This window comes from Struthio camelus, chromosome 3 (assembly GCF_040807025.1).
Source record: "Struthio camelus isolate bStrCam1 chromosome 3, bStrCam1.hap1, whole genome shotgun sequence".
NCBI lineage: Eukaryota > Metazoa > Chordata > Aves > Struthioniformes > Struthionidae > Struthio > Struthio camelus.
The window spans coordinates 113007518-113027032 of NC_090944.1; the positions used below are offsets into that span (position 1 = coordinate 113007518).

General features: G+C 42.1%; 1 protein-coding gene across 16 annotated transcripts in view; it reads left to right on the forward strand.

Annotated features, from left to right (window-relative positions):
• Nucleotides 1-19515, forward strand: part of TRERF1 (transcriptional regulating factor 1) — a 104598-nt gene that overhangs the window by 79033 nt on the left and 6050 nt on the right. For 10 of the 16 annotated variants that reach the window (XM_068939718.1, XM_068939722.1, XM_068939719.1 and 7 more), the window contains 9 exons: nt 2621-4269; nt 4870-4919; nt 5493-5643; nt 6591-6839; nt 10227-10596; nt 12725-12785; nt 13589-13728; nt 14457-14560; nt 15953-16028. In XM_068939718.1, coding sequence (XP_068795819.1) covers nt 2887-4269; nt 4870-4919; nt 5493-5643; nt 6591-6839; nt 10227-10596; nt 12725-12785; nt 13589-13728; nt 14457-14560; nt 15953-16028 — 2584 coding nt within the window. In that variant the 5' untranslated portion in view covers nt 2621-2886. Of the gene's footprint in view, nt 1-2620; nt 4270-4869; nt 4920-5492; nt 5644-6590; nt 6840-10226; nt 10597-12724; nt 12786-13588; nt 13729-14456; nt 14561-15952; nt 16029-19515 lie in introns of those variants that run through there. The other 6 variants (XM_068939728.1, XM_068939726.1, XM_068939727.1 and 3 more) reach the window with 3 other exon arrangements.

The following is a 19515-nucleotide window of genomic DNA, read 5'->3' on the forward strand; positions in this document are numbered from 1 at the left end:
TTTGAAGGAATGTTTCCATCTTTGAGTGTTGGAAGAAAAAAAAAAAAAAAGTTCCAGTTTTTCAAATATGACTCCTGTAGTGACCAAGCTGTGTAATCTTTTTGTCACTTCATTGGTATTTTAATGCAATATTCTGTTACAACTTTTTCAGATTTTTACAAATGCATTGTTTCTGTGTAACGGTGATGACAATTCTATAATCTACCTAAGAGACAGCTGTGTGTCCCACCTCCCAAACGGGAGGTGAGTTGAGGATGCTGAGGCTGTTGGAGAGGAGGTGTCTTTGAGCATCTTTTCTTTTGAGAGAGAGAGATTTGTGCTAACAGTTCAAATACAAACCTTCGTGGCTGGGTTTTCCAGTACCCCGAGAACTGGGTACAGGTAAACCGCCAGGTGAAAAGGTGCAATAAACAAGAGTGTGGTGCATATCCAGGGGCTGGCCTCTGCTGACCGCAAAAGTAAGTCACTGTGGCCACCAGAACAGGTGGTAGGTAGCATCTGCCACCATGGTGCCCCTATTCGTGGGAAGGGTTAGGGTCTTAGGGGCCTGACTAGCCATTTGATTCCTTTATAGACCTAAATTACATTGAGGTTTTCTGATGCATTAAGCATAGGCACTCTTACTGTCCTACTCCTGCAACTCTTGCGGTCTTTTAATTATCTCCTGAAGTATTTATTCTCACTCACTGGTTTGTATCACTATTAGGTCTTGTTATTAGTGACTAATACTTGTCCCTTCAAACAGAAACCTTATAAAGAAGGGCTAAACAACAATGTAATGTAAATTCTAGTACCGTTAATAAATGAAAATGGGGACGCACCTTCTCTACACAACAAGCACACCATTTATGACAGACCCGCTAGTGCCTTGTTTTCTTTGGACGTCTTGTGGAAAAATGTGTTCCCAGTATTGCAACTGAGCCTTCTTAGATGGGCAGGCGTGAAAGGAGATGCATATTCCTGTATAGGATTCCCCTCTTCCTCTGGAAGTTGATGGCCTTTCAGTGTGAAATGTTGCACAGTGTTATTTTTAGCCCCTTTGACTGTTTTGTGTGGGCTTTGTTTAGTTTCTCTTCATAATTTTTAATAGGAAGTCTTTGAAGTTGGGTTGTGGCTGAAGGATCTTGTTGGCAGCCTGACCGTTCATTGTTGACTGGTATCTTTTTTCAATTGTACATCTGTAAAAATCTGCAAGGGAGCGTGTTCAGAGAAAATATGAAGCAATGTATATTTATGGAAGAGGAAATAAGCTTGCAATTATTCTCAGCTATTATTTGTCACGTGAAAATGTTACGTGTTCATGGTTGCAGACGGTTTACACAAAACCTGTGAGTACGCGCTGAAAGCGTTTTCATTGAGAGCTATGGTTTTCTGTCATACGTTATGCCAGCATGGAAAAGTTTTTGTTGTGCCTGCAGCTATGTATAAACCTTATTCGCTATTGCTAGCGCAAAGCTTGTTAATATCCATCTGGCAATGGTTAAAATTTTCTCCATCAGTGACTTCACATTTCTCCATCCAGATCAGGGACTCTCTTAAGTTTAAAAAGGTAGGATATCAGTACTTGGGAATCTTTGGAAAGCATTACGTTTAGAAAGGCAGATGTGAAAGAGGCAGAGTTATGGCTGTGTTTTGTGCTCTTATTAAAGTTCAGCATCAACCTCTTTTGTGTTAAAATGCTTTTATGTGTGTGTAGGCACAGGGTGACTCTGCATGTATGTGTATAGACACAGTGATCATTTCTTACTGTGGAATAGTAAGACGACCTGTAATGTGCCTATGGATTTTTTGTTGTTGTTTTATTCTTTGAAAACAGTACAGACATCTGTAAAGTGTTACTTTGAATTACAATTTACACAATAAGAATGAGAAATGGTTGCATTCAGTATAAATTACTCCATTGAAATAATGCAAATTGAAGAAGGGTAAGAGGGTATGGAACGGAAGTTGGAATTCAGCAATCCCTGTGTAAGTTGGGTGTCCATAAAAGATTTCTATGGATTGGTTTGGTTTTAGCATTAATCTGATTCCGTACAGAATATGAACAAACAAACCTATGTGCACAGATGTGGTTGGGTGCTTGTGATTTTACTGTCACAGCAATAACTATTAGTCCTGCCTCTTATTTTTCAGTTATACTGTATTTGCATACCACCAGTGGACACCTCCTGTAAATACCCTGGAAGTTGTAAGAATCTGTAAAAGGCTCTGTGCAAAACCTGGACTGCGATTGCATTTTTTTGTATGTCTTTTCGCACCCAGATATCTGAGTGCTTTAATTCAAAGCTATGTTTTTCTTTTACCTTCCTTTTCACGCCTTTGGGGAGGCATCTGTGATGTCTGCAGTACGACTTGAGTTAGTGTTATTAAATGGGTGCATTCTTTCTGACGAGATGACTGATGGTAGGAAGGTGATTTGGCCTGGTAGTTGACTCTCTGGCTAAAGCCTAGTCTTAAGAGAGCGATATTTGGCCAGCTGGAACTGCCTGCAGTGGACTAGCCCAACTGCTACAATTTTGCCTATGATTGTTTTTCGAACCAGGAGTTTTTAATTTTCTTTAAGGCAATAACCATTTATGTAGAAGGCCAGCACTTACTTTGCTTTTCTCTTACTCCACAGGTGCCTGGCGCACTGAACCTATTGAACTGTGCAAGATTTGCGCCCTGGTCCTCTTTTGAAGATGTGAAGCAACGTCGAGTCTGAAATTGGAATTACTGATAGACTGGAGGGAATCTTAGTCCTTGTGATACACGTGGACATGCTGAATTATAAGTAATTCTAGCTTCTTTTCCCCTCCCCTCCCCTTCCCTCATTCAGCTATCTCAGGGTTCATAGAGATTTCAATGGTTTGTGTGCCTGTAAGTTTGGAACAGAAGTGACCAAAAATGGGGGACCAGCAATTGTATAAAACCAACCATACTGCCAACAACAATGAGAACTTGTATTACCAACAACACCACATGAACTCCCTTCCATCTCTAAATCATAGTTACGGGACATCTGTTATGGATGCTCCTCAGGCGTCCCCGCTCTCCCCTCAGTTTCCCCAAGATTCAAGAGACAGCATAGCTTTGCCTGTAGGTTCAAAAAGTCTTGGGTCAATGGATACATCTAGACAAACAAGTTGGACGCATTCTGTCTCAGGAAACCATGTCTCAGTAAGAAACAATTTGAATAGTCAAAATGCAATGTGGAGCCCCCTTGGGCAGGGGGAATCTCATGACGGATACCAATATTCTTATTCTCAATCTGGTGAAAGTCGATCACAAAAAATTACCAGTGGGGTCCTACATAAATTGGACTCCTTTACACAAGTATTTGCTAACCAAAATCTGAGAATTCAAGTCAACAACATGGCTCAGGTTTTGCACACTGAGTCTTCAATGGTGGATAATTCTGGTGATAGTGCGCTTCGGCAGCTGCTGTCTCAGAAGCCAGCAGTTGAGCAACAGCCTGTAACTTCCAGCGTACAGAGATATCAACCAGTGCCACAGCAAACACACCAGAATTTTGCAAGCACACAGCAAAAGCAACAAATGCAAGTCATGCAACACCAACAGTTGTACTATGACTACCAGCAGCATTTATCGCAAATGCAGATACATTCTGCGTTTCAGCAAGGACAGCCGCATGTTCAACAAATGCAGTCCCAGCAGCTCTTACCGCAACAGATGCAGCACTTGCAGCAGACTCAATACTATGCTCAGTCGCAGCAAGGACATCAGCGGCTCTCATTACAAGAGATCCAGCAGCAGCAGCAACAGCCAACTCGGCAGCAGCACCAGAGGCAGTGTCCAATGCAAATAGCTCAGTATTATCAAACGCAACCTGTCATGCAGCAGTTACAGCAGCAGCAACAACAGATGCAATTGCAGCTTCCTCCGTACCACAGGGAACCTGACCCAAAGACTATGCATGAACCACACCAGTACCCTCAGGATCCAAGTCATCCTGTGCAGCTCATCCAGTTGGGAGCAGTGCCTCAGTATTGCTACCAAGATCCCCATGAACAGTATAGGCATTTGTACCCACAGAGTATGCTGCAGCAGCAAGAGGATCAGCAAAAGCAATATCCGAATGAGAGCCGAGGTCAGTCTCTGAACTCTCATGTTGGCCTCACTCCACCAGAGACAGCGGAGGATCCCGCACAGCAGGAGGTTAATTCTGTAGGTAACGCTGTTCCTCATCGAACTCTTCTGCCACTGTCAGGAGTTCATCTGAACAACAAAAGCTCTCAGCAAGACTCTCCCAGCACCATGTGGCCTCAGGTATGTAATGTTTTTGATCCTGCTCGGACAAACTTGCAGAAGAGTAGCAATGTACAGAAATGAAGCAGTTGCAGGAGACTTGGAAAGTTGGGATGTGAGCAACGGGAGTTGCTTGGGTGTCTCGGGGAACCGTGTTAACAGACTTCTGCTGTCTGCATTGCTGGTTTGGCTTCAGGCCAGGCTGGCAGCAACACACAGCTGCTATCGTGGGGGCTATTGGTTCCCTAATGAGAAAGGATTTGGGAAGTTCTGAGTCGGTTTCTGGTGAGGAGGAACCCAGTTACCACAGGGTGTTCCTGCTAATGTTTCAACACCTGAGGGCTTGAATATACATGAAGATGTAATCAACTGCTTATTTCCCAAAGTAATACCTGAGAGTCAAAGTGAAGGCTTCAAAGAGTGGATGAGTGTAAGAAAATGCGCTAGCCATGCTCAAAGAGGTACAATTTGGTAGATAAATATCAGGCTCTCAGTTCAGATGTTTTTAACGTTAGCCAAATCTTATGCAGAATGCAAACATAAAGTGGTGAGGACCTTCATTTATGCATTGGTTTTCCCTGAAAAATACTTTTCTCTTTTTCCCCCCCTCCTCATTGATAGCAGATGCACCTGTCAGATGGCAGACTGCAGCCGCTGTCCCCAGAACAAAGGTATTACACGTTTTAGTCTTTTTAAACATGAGAAATGCAAATGAGTGTTGCAGTTTGGAGGGAGGGGAAAGTATTCTGGGTAGGCAGGGGAGCAGTACGCTTTCAAAGCTCCATTGTATCCCTACGAGAAGGGATGAAACACTATTTAGATTTCTGTCTCTGGCAGCAAGGATCTTCAATTTTTCTTAAGGTCTCACCTCTGTGAAGGGCTAAAATATCGTCCAGCATTGTGGTTTGCCATAACTAGGGGCCTTAAGTCCAAGTACTCATTAAGTGCTGTCACAGGTAGGGAAATGTGGGTCTGCCACAAATAGATCTTTTCTTCTAACCCATGGGCCCTCAGACTTTCCCAAATGGAGGGCTGGGTTTTGATGAGTGCATCCTTCCCTCCTTGGAAAGAGCTGATCTAGGTTATTGCCTGCATGTTTCACAGCATTCACCCTATGCTTACTTGTGGCTTCATGACTATTTAATTGTAACATTTTATTGACATCCTCAACTAAAAGGCTTCCTTTACATCAAAGGGAACATGCCAAACTGATGTCTCCTCTTCTGTTCCATGCTAAAAACTAGTGGCCAGAGCAGAGAAACATTTCCTGAGAGAGCTGATGCGAAGAACAAGCTAACATGTTCAATATGCTTGAAGGAGTTTAAGAGTTTGCCTGCTCTAAATGGTCACATGAGGTCACATGGAGGAGTAAGAGCATCTCCTAACTTCAAACAGGTAGCAGTTCATTTTACTTCCATATTTGGTTCTCTCCTTTTCATGTTGATGTTTGCTTGCTTTGCTATGCTTTGCTTTGCTATCAAAGCCTGTTCTCCCCAGCGCTGTTTTGTTATGTCACACACTACAGAAGTAGAAATATACGCAATTCTGCTAATTTACAGGCCAGAAATCTTGCTTAAAAGTGAGAGGCAACAGAGGAGGAAAGAAAAACATTTGTGCCTCTTTGTTTCTCTGCGCATTACAAAAACACCCTACAAAGTCGTGGCAGGAGCTTCTAATTTTTTTCCCCTCATGTTTTGTTTATTATATTAGAAATATCAGGAACATCAAGTCTTCCTTATTTTCATTTGGACTACTTGGGATGACTAAGGGATGTTTATTGGAAGCATTCCCAGGCTTTAATTGAAGGAGCAGGATTGTTGAAACTTTGACAGCTTTCTTCCCAAGTGTTTTAGTTCTATAGGTATCAACAAATACCAAACTAAAAATCTGCGTTTGCATTGTTCTGAATAAAAATAACTTGCCCTGTCAGTCAGTTTCTCATTGTCCTCATATTTTAGAAATTCAATCCTAACGGGTAATACTACAGGAAACCAAAGAACTGGTAGAAGTACGCCATCTGTGTCTTTTTGGTTTTAGGTGGGTGATGGGGGAATTCTGCCTTCATCGTCACAAAAAGGGCACGTGTTTATCTCCCCCTTTTACGAGTTATCCTGTGAAGATATTTTATGTGGCTGTTTAGCACTGAGGCTGAATCCTATGCAGAAGTCATATGTGATAGGCCGACTTGATTCAAGGCAACAGTGGAATCGGAGCCGCGGTGCTACTGTGTCTTTCATAACCCTGGCCACTTCTTTTCAGCCACGATGCCTGCAGTGCATGGCATATCAGTCCAGAAGTAGCCGTCCCTCACTGAGGCTGAAAGCCTTTAATTGTCTGTACAGGATGAAGGAGAGAAACCACCACAGCAGCCGCTGCCTAAAGAGGTGGATAGCCTCGCACCCATCGTCATGCCAGTGTCTGTCCCTGTAAAGCTTCTGTCACCCGAGCCCAGCACGCAGCCCTCTGCCACCACTGCCACAGTCAAAGACAAGCCTGCCAACCCTGTGTCAGATGATGAGATGCCCGTTCTCGTGAAGATGACTTGCTCTCCACCGTGCAGCCCAAAAGCGGCCAAGCCCTGCTCATCCTCTGTGAGTGCTGCGTTTCTTGCCACTAACTGTGCTGTGCTTGTTAAATCCCTTTGCTTCTAGTGCTGCTACATGCTAAAATGTCCATCTTTTAGAATATTTTCCGGAGTCCAGAATCCTAATGATGCCAAATAAACAGAAAAGGCCTGTAGCATCTTATCATTTCTTCCTCAGTCCTTTGAAAATATTAATTTTCTCTTTGCTGGGGAATCAAGACCTCGGCTGAAAATAAATCATTTGAAATTGGAATGTGATATTCTTTTATCCCACTAGAACAAAGGGATTTAGTATCTTTTTACTGTTTTTGTTTCTTCCTTTTCAGGCTGCTTTGTTTTTATGTTATTGCTTAAATTCAGCAGTTTTATTTCTTCCTGTTTTTTAAGTCAGATGTATGTGCTTCTCATTTCAACCATAGATGGGAAGGCTCTGTGCAGTACTTACTTAAAGCATGTGCTGGTAAGCAGATATGAAGCTTGCCTACTCAGTTTTACAATGAAGTCACTGTTCCCTTTGCCCCTGTATGCATCAGATCTAAGGGTTAATCACTGAGAATCCTGAAACAGGAAAGCCAGTTATGCTTAGTGCTTTCATTTCACTCATATAACTGAAACTGTCGGGTAGCGTGAGGAGGAATTGATGAGCACTTGAATGGGACGTGCAAATGCTCTTTGCTGTTTTCCTGAAAGAGTGTTGGAGCAAACCGTGTTACTTACTTCACATTCTAGTGCAGGAATAGCTGCTGCTCATTCCTTCACATCCATGCTTGCAGAGCAGGGGTTACTGGAAAGTAAGAGTGCTGTATAGTACCATTTATATAATGTAGGGAAATACTCCTGTTACCTTTTTTCTTTTTATTTTCTTTTTCTCTTTCTCCTTTCTTTGGCCAAACAAGGGGACAACGTACACCATCGTGGGTGGTTCTTTGTAATATTTATATATTTAATTTGTATATTCTTTATAATATTTGTATATTTATCACCCCTTTCTGAATCTCCACTGAGACACACACACTACTTTAAATATATTTAAAATCTTTTACTGTCTTCCTTTCAGCTGAAGGTTTTAGGCATAAACTTCCACTTTACTGTAGTAACAACCAGCATCTTACAATGCTTAGCTTATAACTCAGCAGTGCAGTTTCTCCTTTCTATTTCTAGTTTCTGGAGAGGAAAGGGGCAGTCTTTTCTGAATCCTTGAGCTCTGAGTGGGAGATCTTCGCCAGAGACATCAGAGTAGGTGGCTTGGGCTTGTGTATTTCTGCAATGTATATAAAATGACTGTGATTAAATCTGCCAGTGTTTGGCTAAATGCGCATTCACTCACTCAAAATTATGCTTGCGCTCTTTGTGATTGCCCAGGCAAATTAAACTCGCACAGTTTCCTCTTTGGATCCTATTTTTTATATAAGCAGTAGTAATGAAAATGTTCAAAGGTCAGTTCATCTACAGTTTCCCCTGCTTCTGTGAAGGGGTTGTGCCACTGGAGACTTCTTCATCCCAAAGAACTGGATGAGTTGTTTTACTTTTATTAATACAGTGCTTTGAGCTATGCAGAAAAGCTCACACAAATTCATGGGATCAGTAAAATCAAAAAGCAGAACAAAAATATATATTCAGCAAGACAGGCGAGGTCCATCAGACGTCCACCCAAGGTGGATCTATTGAAGGGGGGCAGTAGGGCCGTAGAGGATGCATCTGTTTTTGGATAACAGGCATCAGTTTCTGAAGCTTCAGAAAAGCAGAGAGGTGATTCTGCCTTGAAAGCCCATGAACATCAAGAGCTCCTTAATATTCATTGATCTTTTTTGAAAGTGCTGTTGGTGTAACCCCACAGTGGCTAAGTTATCCTTAACTCTAGGTAGAGTAGCATAGGAGAGAGAGGCTTATAGGAGTTCTAAGATGTTATTTTGAATGGTTTATTTCACACTAGTGAGAAAAGTACCAGCTCTTTCATGTTTAAAGAGGAGGGAAAAAAAGAGCCTTTAATCTATGACTTGGATTTGGTTCTGGATTTTTTGTTTTTTTTTTTTTTTAAAGTTTAGGGTTTTTCCCCTTTCTCCTCTGTGAACAGTAAATGTTCACCATCATGATGGACTCTGTTCATGACTGCAGGTAACCCTCACGTGTAATTTCTCATTGTTCTGGATGTTTATATCTTCAAAATTCTCTATAATGCTGCGTTTTTCCTGCAGAAGGAAAACTTCCAAAACTTAATTTTTTTGGAGAGAAAAAATGTCAACAGCTGTTGGAGAGGATACAGCCATGATCTAACAGAGAGGACAGGACCTCTGTAATCAAAACCATTTCCACAAGCTGGAACATATTAACATGAGGGATAAAGGGTGACAGTACTAATGCTCCTTTAACATGGTTTTTACTGGGTGAATGTGATTCTCAAGAACCACCCATGGTGTAAAGATATATGTTGTCTAAACATACACTGTAATAATTTACTTTTATATAGTAGTAGTATTTACCAGAGGATGCAGACATTCTGGAATGACCCTATCTGTCCAAAATTTTCTTCTGCTTTCCAAGTTTATTCTAAATAAGATCTGCAGTCTGAACACCTAAAAGCAGTATATTTCGTGCTACCAGCTTCTACGTGTTCTTGAAGCACAGCCTGAGAACCTGTCTCTTTCTTCTTTTCCCTAGGTTCTAGGTTTGCACAGCTCCTGTGTACCTCCTGCTTTTTGTGGACTGCAGGGATTTAGTATTAAATGACTTTAACCTTCAAATTCTAGGAATGTTACAGTGTCTGTTTCCCTAGTTGTCATCTATTACCCTTCTTTTTCCTCCAAGGAAAGAGGATAGAGTTAAGTTCAAGATCCCTTGCAGCTGGACTGTACTCAAGCTGATGGGAATGTAGTGATAAGAGGCAAAGAATTTGAATTTATTACATTTTTTTTTCTTCCTTTCCTGCTGCTGAGTGCTGCAGTAATTTCACTGAGCTCATATATGCCCTTCCCAGTCAAACAAAATAAATGCACTGGAAAACATCTTGTATAAAGCTTCTAATAAACTGTGACTGGGTAATGAAGCAACTCCTAACAGCCTGTGTATGTTAAGTGCAAATAGAAATACCCAGGGTGTGCAGGTAGAGCTAAAGAAAGGTGTGGGAGACTGATGGTCTTGGAAACACCGCTCTCTTCCAAAAGCTGGCAGCAGCCTCTCTGCATCTGCCTATGGCTTAGTCCTACCTTGACCCAGATAGCTCCAGGAGGAAGATGAGGGCTATTCTTACAGGTTTTTCTCTCTCCCCGGAGGCTTTTGTATAGGACCAGGTACTGTGCTTTTTTGTGGCTGTTGCCCTAGGCTGTGGGGGATTATGTACAATGCAAACCATATTTAACCATAGCTAAATATTAAAGTTTTGTATGTTTTCATTTAGGAAATTAGCAAAAAACCTCATCAAAGTGCTGCAAAATTAGAGGAAAACTTCAAACCATTGCAGGACAAGAAGAAGTATCGGCATAGACCCGAACCTCTCTTCATACCTCCTCCTTCCTTCAACTTCAGTATGTCCCACTCCGGTGCCACACTGTACCAGAGCCAGCTCCGTTCCCCGCGCGTCCTTGGAGATCATCTGCTAGACCGCACGCACGAGCTCCCCCCTTACACTCCACCACCCATGCTTAGTCCAGTTCGCCAAGGCTCTGGTCTCTTCAGCAGTGTTATCACATCATCTCATAGCACCTCTCATACTCAGCTGCCACTTACTCCGCTGACACCTACTCCACGGGTACTCCTGTGTCGGTCTAGTAAGTATTATATTTATCGAGTGGCAGCACGTAGTAAATGCCACGGTGTTCTCTTCTGGTGTTATCACACTTACAATTTTACATGTGCTCACATAGGTGTATGGTTCTGTTACTTCACAGGAAAAGTCCGTCTTTATCAGTGTATTTGCCTTGGATTTCGTAGAGGTGGTGTTAAAGCATAAAGTGAATAGAGGAGCCTTTCCAATGAGTGAGGCTCTGATCTTTCAATTTGGTCTGCCTGCAGAAAGGAACACCATGCCTCATTACATCAGAGCCTTCTGAAATGGAGGGAAAAGACCTGGTTTGAGACATGGCTCATTTAAAGTATTTGTTATTTAGTGCTTCACAAGAAAAGGTTGCTAATTGTACGTGCTCATGGTAGCAGAAACCTGTCTAAGTTATGACACTTCTGTTGTCTCTATTTAAGCTGTTTTTATGTGTAAATGTTGAGGGAAGGTAATTTTTCCTTAATAGACGGGAGCGATCCTTCCAGAAGAAAAGAGATTGTAACTGTACACTGAGTCACTTCAGACATGGTCACCAGAGGGCTGCGCTGCATGTTTTGTGATGTAAATTGCCTGTGCTATCATAGCGATTCCTTAAAGTTCCCATTGCTGCTCTTCCAGCTCATTCTCAGCTTTGTAAAATGAGTAAACTGCATGCTACTAGCATGATAACTCAAACAGTAAGTGAAAATCCTGTATGCAGAATCACTACACATGTCCTGTAACCCAAAGAAAAGAATGTCATCTCATTTCTCCCACTTCTCTCTTGGAGGTTGGTAACTTTATATCTTCAAAATTACTGACCTTCAAATCAAAACCAACCATGTAACCAAATTTTATGATCTGTACTGATGTGTTTTAGTCCCTTACTTTCTGTTGTATGCTACCAGACCATACTAGTGCCCTTCAGATGATGAAGAATTTCAAATCCTGGGTGTCATTTATTGTGGCTGCCTCCAACAAAAAGCCATTACCTCACTCATGTTCTGGCGCAGGCATGGACTCCTGGTTTTGTTTGACTCAGTTCTCTGTCTTACAATCTTTTTCCTTCCTGCTTGCTCGTTCTGGGAGGTGTTTAGAAGTTGGAGTCGGCGCTCTCGTTCGGAAAAGTAATGTGTACAAACCTTTTCCTGCTCTTGCAACTTCATTAAAATCTAGTTGTTAGTCTCCTCGAAGACCAAAGTAAAATGGGTACTGCTGACTGTAGGGTTTTTTGCGTGTATGCAGGGTTTTTTTGTGTTGCGTTTCAGTGATACTTTACAAAGTGATTTAATCTCACAAAAGAAGTTTTCAGTATTTTAGGAAAAGAACATGTTCAGAACAGTAAAAGTATCTGACTTTTGACTTGCAAGGTTACAGTTTTAAGTTGAATAGGCCAACACTGTAGGTCAGGTAAGATAAGGAGTGGGAAAGAGCTGAAGCAGTAGCTTTTTTGAAGACAGAAAAGATTGTGCAGCAAACAAATCAGACAACCCTGTAGCTATGATTGGAGATATAACTGAGATACGAAGTTAACAGGTATGGTCAGAGGGGATGGGGGAATTGCAGGGAGCCTCACAGAGGCAGTAACTGTAAAATAGTGTAAATTTATGGTACACTGCCAGAACGGGTCTTTCCCGGCAGAGGTAAAAAGATAAAGCTCAGGGGATGTTCTAGAGAAAAATTTTAAATAACTGACCTCTGTATTTGTAACTACTGATGAGAATCCCGAAGTAGGAATTGTTTTTTGAGGTGCCAAAAGCATTGAATGTATTCTCTGTATTCAGCTAATTTTTTGCCCTAACTAGTGTTCTTCTCCACATCAGGAGAGCACAGAGAACGTCTAGTCATTACTGATGATACATGCCTTAAGCTTGTTTTAACCCCTCAGCTGTCACTCAGTCTCCTGTATGTGGCTAATTACTCTTTCACATGAGAAATATACCTGATTATCCAGGAACTGGGTAATCTTGAGCCGAACATATCCCAGGTGCTGCAAAGTATCCCAGATGTGTCCTGATTCACTGATTTCTGCAGAATGTTGATAAGGAGGTAGCAGTGCAGCCAAAGGAAGTGGCGTGTCAGCAGTGATATAGTTGTTAGGAAAATGTATTTAAACACAGAAACTCCAATCTCTGTTTCAGATAGTATTGATGGAAGTGTCATTCCAGTGACGCCTGGCCCCGGAGAACAGACTGTGGAACCGTAAGAAATAATATTTCTTTGTCACTGCTTTTATAGACTAATTCTACTAACTCAGCCTCTCCTACTTAGAACTGACAGCTTGAAGTATTTTGAAACAAGCAGATAATGTTCAACCTCCTTGAAATCATGTTGGGTTGGATGCATTCAACCTACACCACCTCTGGATGGGGGCTGAGGACTCTGGAAGCAAAGTGTCTGTGGGAGAATTGGATGTCATGGTTCAAAAATACTAGGAAAGGCTTGGTAGAAGCTACTGAAGGTGGAAAATGGCTAGCAAAGTCTGGGAAAAGGGCCACAAGGAAAATATATGCTCATCCAGTACTCTACCTCTTAAGATCATCTCTGGAGATTTGGAGAAGTGTTATTTGGTATGTTCCCCCGGGTAGGCCACAAACAGTGTTGTCCCTTAGCAGCAAAGTCTCTTTCTACTCTCTACTCAAGAGTACTATGCTCCGAGTATGGAGCAGGAAGTTACCATTTCCTGCATCTAGCCTCTTTGATAGTCAGCACTTGGGTAGGCTAGCTTGGTTTTCTGCAAGGTGTGATGTCTCAGTAGAGTTTACATTGTGCATTGATATTTTTTATTTCCACCCCCCCTTTCCCCCACCCCCAGAGACTGATCCGCTTTAATAATCGAGATACTTATCCCAGTGAGAGTAAAGCATTGCATAAAACAGTCTGACACAATTTCCTGCCACTCTGTGTAATAAAAGTTTTGTTGGGAACAAAATGAAAACTAATGTGACTTCTGTTTTTCTGCACGTTGTACAGTTGAATACTTACTTTCTTTTTTGGCTTTATAGACGAATCAATATCGGCTCTAGGTTCCAGGCTGATATTCCTGAGCTGCAGGACAGATTGCTAATGGAGAAAGATATGCACAAGGCTACTTTGGTTTGGAAACCGTGGCCAGAACTGGAGAATAAAGTCTTCCAGCAGAGAGGTACAGTGACTTGCTAGTTTAATAACTCATACGTAATGCTGTGCCTGCTGAAGAAATTCTGCACACTATACTATACATCCAAGAGGTGTTAATGACCGTGAATACAGGGCAAAAGACCAGAACTACACGTTACAGATTCACAGTAACAACACTGTATGGTGACCCTTGAAGTGAGGTGAGGGTGAAGTGTGTTCATCCTCAAGCCGAGGGGGAAGGATCATTGCTAGGAAGATGATTTTGGGACACTGAACTGCCTGGTAAGGACAGAGGTCAGACATGAGAGGCAGCTGATGGTTCCTGGGCCTGTCCTAGGACCATAACTGAGAAAAAAAATAGGATGGTTTCAGTGGCTCCTACCAGTCTTGAGTACAGTTTGCTCCTGCTGCCAGCATGACTCATTTCCGTTTCTCCGCCCTGGCTGGAGCCTTCTTGGTGCAACAACACCACTGACCATAAACTTTTCCAAGCCACAGCTTCACAGCCAAATCCCTGGCTTTGTCTCTACAATACCCTAGTCCATCCTGAGGATGCATTTTGCAAGTCCAGATGTATCCCCTCCTCAGTGAGTGATCCTAAAACCAGGAGGAGAGGGTGTGGAGAAGGGAGACTGTGAAAGCTGCTGCCTCAAACTATGTTCTCGTTGAGAGGCTTTACAGAATCCTTGGCTCTGCGTGTGTAACTGACAGGCTATTGTGTAATGCACTCAAATGTTGACTTGTTTCTGACAGTGGAAGACCTCTTAAATATGAGCTGTTCCAGTGTATTACCTGGTGGAGGAACTAACTCGGAATACGCTTTGCACTCTCTCTTTGAGGCAAAAGGAGATGTTATGGTAAGATAAGAAGCTGAAAAGAGAGATATGCTTCTCTTCCGCAGATAAATTAGCATGCTTTATTAAATGGATTTAGATTTGGTTATACAAAAAAGAGATTTCTGATTGATTAGCAGTGATGCTTTAAGCATCCTGCAACATTTTAGGGGAATGACTTTTTCCTTTCATTCTTTAATAAATTTAAATTTCAAAGCAGTGCCTCTCTGGAGGCTTACTGCACGTTTTGGATAGATAAGATTACTCAGTTTATAGCCTTGGGGCTTTGAATGTCTCCCAGCGCTTTCTGCAGTCCTGATATTACGTAGGCTTTATATTTGGTCACAAAGGGCTTAGTCCTCTTTTAACCCTCATAAAACCCTATTTTGTAGCAGCAATCACATCTGTTTAATTGTTCAGAACTGTAGGGTAATTGCATACAGTTCTCATATAGATAATGCGTTTAAAACATTTGTCAGTTTGGCCGTGGGAGTGTTACCAAGTGGGGCAAAATATCCATTTTGCCCAGTGTTAGGGAAAGACCTGCCCCTGTTGCTGGAAAGGCGATGTAAAATAAAACGCAACAGAACACAGGGCTAGAATGGATCTCCCAAGGTTGTCTAACACAGTGGTTTTTAACTTGGGTCCCAGTGTCCTTAGGATCTGTTAACTGTATCTGAGGGGCCTGGGACCTGGGATGGGTGACTGAGAAAATGAACCTACTGTCAGGACTTGAAATTTGCTTGTAGGGCTCTGCGTCTTCAGGGGAAGAATTGCAGGGATCTGCAACTCATCTGTCTCCCTGATCCGAAGGACGATTACGTATACTCGGTGTCACTCCTGACAGATGTTGACCTAAACAGATGTTCTAAAAGACTTCCAACTTACAAGCAACATTGCAGCTTTTCCCGGAAAGTTATTGCAGTGCTTCACCGTTCTTACGACTAAAAGCTTTGCTCTCAAATATAACCAAAATCTACCCTCTTGCAGTTAAACCTCGTACCTACTTTCTTCTTTACTATGGATATGGAGAAAGTCCATGTTCCCTTTTATATTTTACCATACTGTTACTGTTTCCTCCTCACACTAGAGCAGCAGAGCAGTTGTTTCAAGTCATTTGAAAGCGTTTGTAGGTGTGTTTGTATGTGGCAAGTAGAAGGGAGTGAGGAATTGGAAGTTACTAATTATTCACGTTTGTGCTAATTAAGGCTGGACAGGTGCACGTGAGGTACTCTTATGTGAGATACAGCATAAATGGGCCTTGAAGTAATTTGATGTGACTTCATATGACAGAAAAGGAAAATGAAACGGCAGTAAACTATCTCATGTCTTAATACAAGCGAGTCTCCTATGTGTAGCTGTACACAGCAGCTCACTGCATTTGCTCATTCTCTTTTTCCCTTCTGATTTGTTTAGGTTGCTCTTGAGAAGCTGCTGTTGCGGAAGCCAGTGAGATTGAAGTGTCATCCTTTGGCAAATTACCACTACGCTGGTAGGTTTCCTTGCGATCTTTGTATCTGTTGGATTATAGAGTCCAAGACTGGCATCCCCAACTGGAGCATGGGATGACACTGCACTCTCTGCTGTTTGCTACAGGGATGGCAGCCTCTGATAGAGAGGTGATGTGAACAGTGCTGAGTGGTACTTTGGGAGTTTTTGGTTACAAATTTGGCAGCTTCTTACCTGGCCAATGATGTGCAGAGACATTGTGTCCATGACAATGTGTACGGTTCTGCAGATTTAAAGCTGCCTTGAGTGTATTTTTTTTTCCTTTTGAACTCAGAGTTTAATTTGATCTTTTAAAATTCTTGGTATTCATAGATCATAATTCGCTAGTGGTAAGGTCTTCAGTTTCTGGTATGTAAATGTCCGCCATCATGCCGTCTTCTTCTGGTGTGATGGTTCACGATAAGCGTATGCGATAATCGTAAGCATCCTTCCAAAGACACAGCTCTGTTAACTCTCACAAGTGTTGCAGAGTGCTGAATACAGAGCCTCTCTTTGCATGGATCTAGACTAAAAGAATCGGGTCCGGGATGATGATTTTAACAAACACAGCCAGAACCTCCTTTTAGTTGTAGAGCAGAAGTACTCTGTGAAATACACAAGACAACGTTGGACTGAAGTGATGTCACCTAAGCATAGCAAGGTAGCAGATCTCTCTCCTGTGCCCTTCCCCACTTAATGCTTTGTAGCACCCAATGGCTGCTTTGACAGACAGACAGACTTAGGTTTTACGTAAGAGACTTGAGATTTCATCTCTAATTTAGGCTCAGTAGGAAACAAGCCAAGAATCTTCTGGTGGTCAGACAGTCAGTAACAATATCCAGGGTCTTGCAGTTGTTTCCAGTGACAGTTGTTGTGCCATGTCAGTTTAGCAGCAAGCTGCGTCTGGGCTGTAGCAAGTGACTGCAGAGCTTCGGAAGCAGCAAAGACTCTTTAGTAAAGAAACTCCTTAACCCTATGGCCTGACAACAAGAACAGAACCATGGCTGCTGATGGCTTTGGTGGCAGCTGATAATAAGTGAATAAAGGTGAGGATCAGGTTTTGAGTCTTGGCTAGGGGGAGATGTCTACGGCCTTTGAGAACAATCTGTTGCAGTCCAAAGGATGGACGCTGGTGATGGGACAGAGGAGAGGGACTTCAACCAGGGGCTGTGACCAAGGCGTCTGGGGGCTCTTGTCTGACGAGGTGACACCAAAGCATATTTGTGAGATGATCCAGGGGATGTAGGCAGGGATGAGAGCGTGGACATCAGGAGATGTCTCAGCAAGCCTCTCCCTCAGTGAGGGGTTAAGTTAGCGGAGCAGGTAAGAAATTTCTGCCTGTATGACAGAAGAGGAAGAATAGTCTTTACTGAAACAAATTCACAGTAGTTTAATAAAATATTTTGCTGTGATGCAAGGAGGAGCTAGGAGAGACTGTTTAGCTTTATCTTTCACATGAGATGATGCAAATTCTGGTGAGCTAGCATTGAGATCTGTGGACATTAGAGTATTCCTATTTCTTAAGCAGAAAAGGAAGTTTGAGTTAGCTTACCACAGCACGAAACAAAATCTTTCTAGTCTAGATTTAAGTCTCATAAAATAACAAGACAAAGCATTACTTACTAATACTCTTGAATACAGCATGTGATTGCAACTTATATTGACAGCCACGCGCTAGCACCATACAGCTCTTGAATAATGGCTTATTTGTGGTTGATAATCAGCCACTCTAGACATATGGGAATTTCTCACAAAGTATTGCATGAATAGCTTAATATAACTTCAAGTGGCATTTGTTTGGGTTAACTCTTTGAGCTTTTTGCTTTGTATGAGAAGGATTCAGAGATTGCAGCTCTCAGACACAGCTGTATTTAAAGCTGTTAACCAAAACAGAGCACGACACTGACTCATGAGAATTAATTGATACCCTAAACAGTAAATATCGAAACTCATCCTCAGCGTTGTCTTTGCAAAAGTGTACAAGTGAACAGCTCATCCTTGATACCTGCTGGCTCATAAGAGAAGCAAGTTGTAAAACTTAAGACGTTTCTGTTGTTCACTAGAAGTGCTGGGCATTCTGACCTGGGTTGCTTGTCAGAACACCCTAATCTCTCTGTCCTAATGCCTCGGCATCTGTCAGGATGGTGTATTAGGGCAGAGAGAGAGGGAACACGTATCTAACACAAGAGGAGCGCTGTAACAGACACTTGATTTGTTTTTTATTTGAACAGTGGAATTTCTCGGATCTGAAGTTCCCTTGCAGTAAGAATTGCAGGAAAGAGGCTCTCTGAAGTAATGTGCTTCAGGCAGTCTCAAAACTTCCGATACACATTGTGGTGGTGTGGGGATCATACCTAGCATAAGTTATGTAATGGATTTGAGCCATCTCTCCAGGGTAGCTCCCTGGGTGTAGCTCCCTTGAAACCCCCACGCGTTGGGCCCAAAGCCCCCATATTTGTAGCAGACATTTATTGTCAGTTAATGAGTGCAAAAACAATATTTTAATAAGGCCGATAAGATGAAATGTGGAGTAAGTGCTTAAACACAAAGATCAGCTTTAAAATTTGATCTATGTTCTGAAGTCCAAAAATCTTTCTTGCTGCATTGCAGATCCCTCTGTACACGTTCTCTCTGTCTCCCTCAAGCTAACAAGAGCAAAAGCGGTTTCCCAGCAACCAGAGTTAAAAACAGCTTTTCTTCTGTTTCTTTTCCTACACAGGATTTATTCTATTAATTAGGTTACTTCCAATTAACCCTCATAATCTTGTAAGGGTCCTTGCTAATACCACATCTATTGGGAAACTGTGTAAGGCTTGACTCCTCCTTAGGTGTGCAGTAAAATTAGTTCACTGAAGTGTTTTTTTTTTTTTTCTCTCCGTGAGGGTGGGATGGGGCAGGGGAGGATGACCAATCTAACTGAAGAGGTTTGCTTGAAACTAAAACCCATCCTTTTGATGTTGTCATGCTTTTTAAAAAGTTACATTTTTGGCATAGGAAACCAGGCCCCTAGTGAGCTTCTCTAAAGAGAAGGGGAATGGCAAATGAATGCCAGGTTATGTAAAAAAAAAAAAAAAAAAAAAAAAGATGATGCTGGTTTGGGATGGGAAGATGGGAAGGATGGCAGAGCAGTGTGTCAGCAAAAAGGTCTTTAGTGGATAACAAAATAGATAAAACGCGCAGCTTGAAACCAGTGCCTTTCCCTGACCCTTATATAGAGAGAGTTTTGTGTAAATCTTGGTGGAAATAACTAATGCGTGTTTATTTCCAGTACTGGAAGAGCCTGCAGAAAGCAGGTGGCAGGAAAGTTAATTTTATAGTCTTCAGCATGTGATGGACTGGTGAGATACCTACTCTAAGCTTGTGAGCCTGGGAGTTGACCCTGAAAAGCCAAACCTTTGTGGTTAATGAAAAATGCATATATTCTCTGTAGATGTTAAGTAACCCACAGAGTTCAATACCACATGTGGTGTTGAACAGCCCAAATCAGTTGA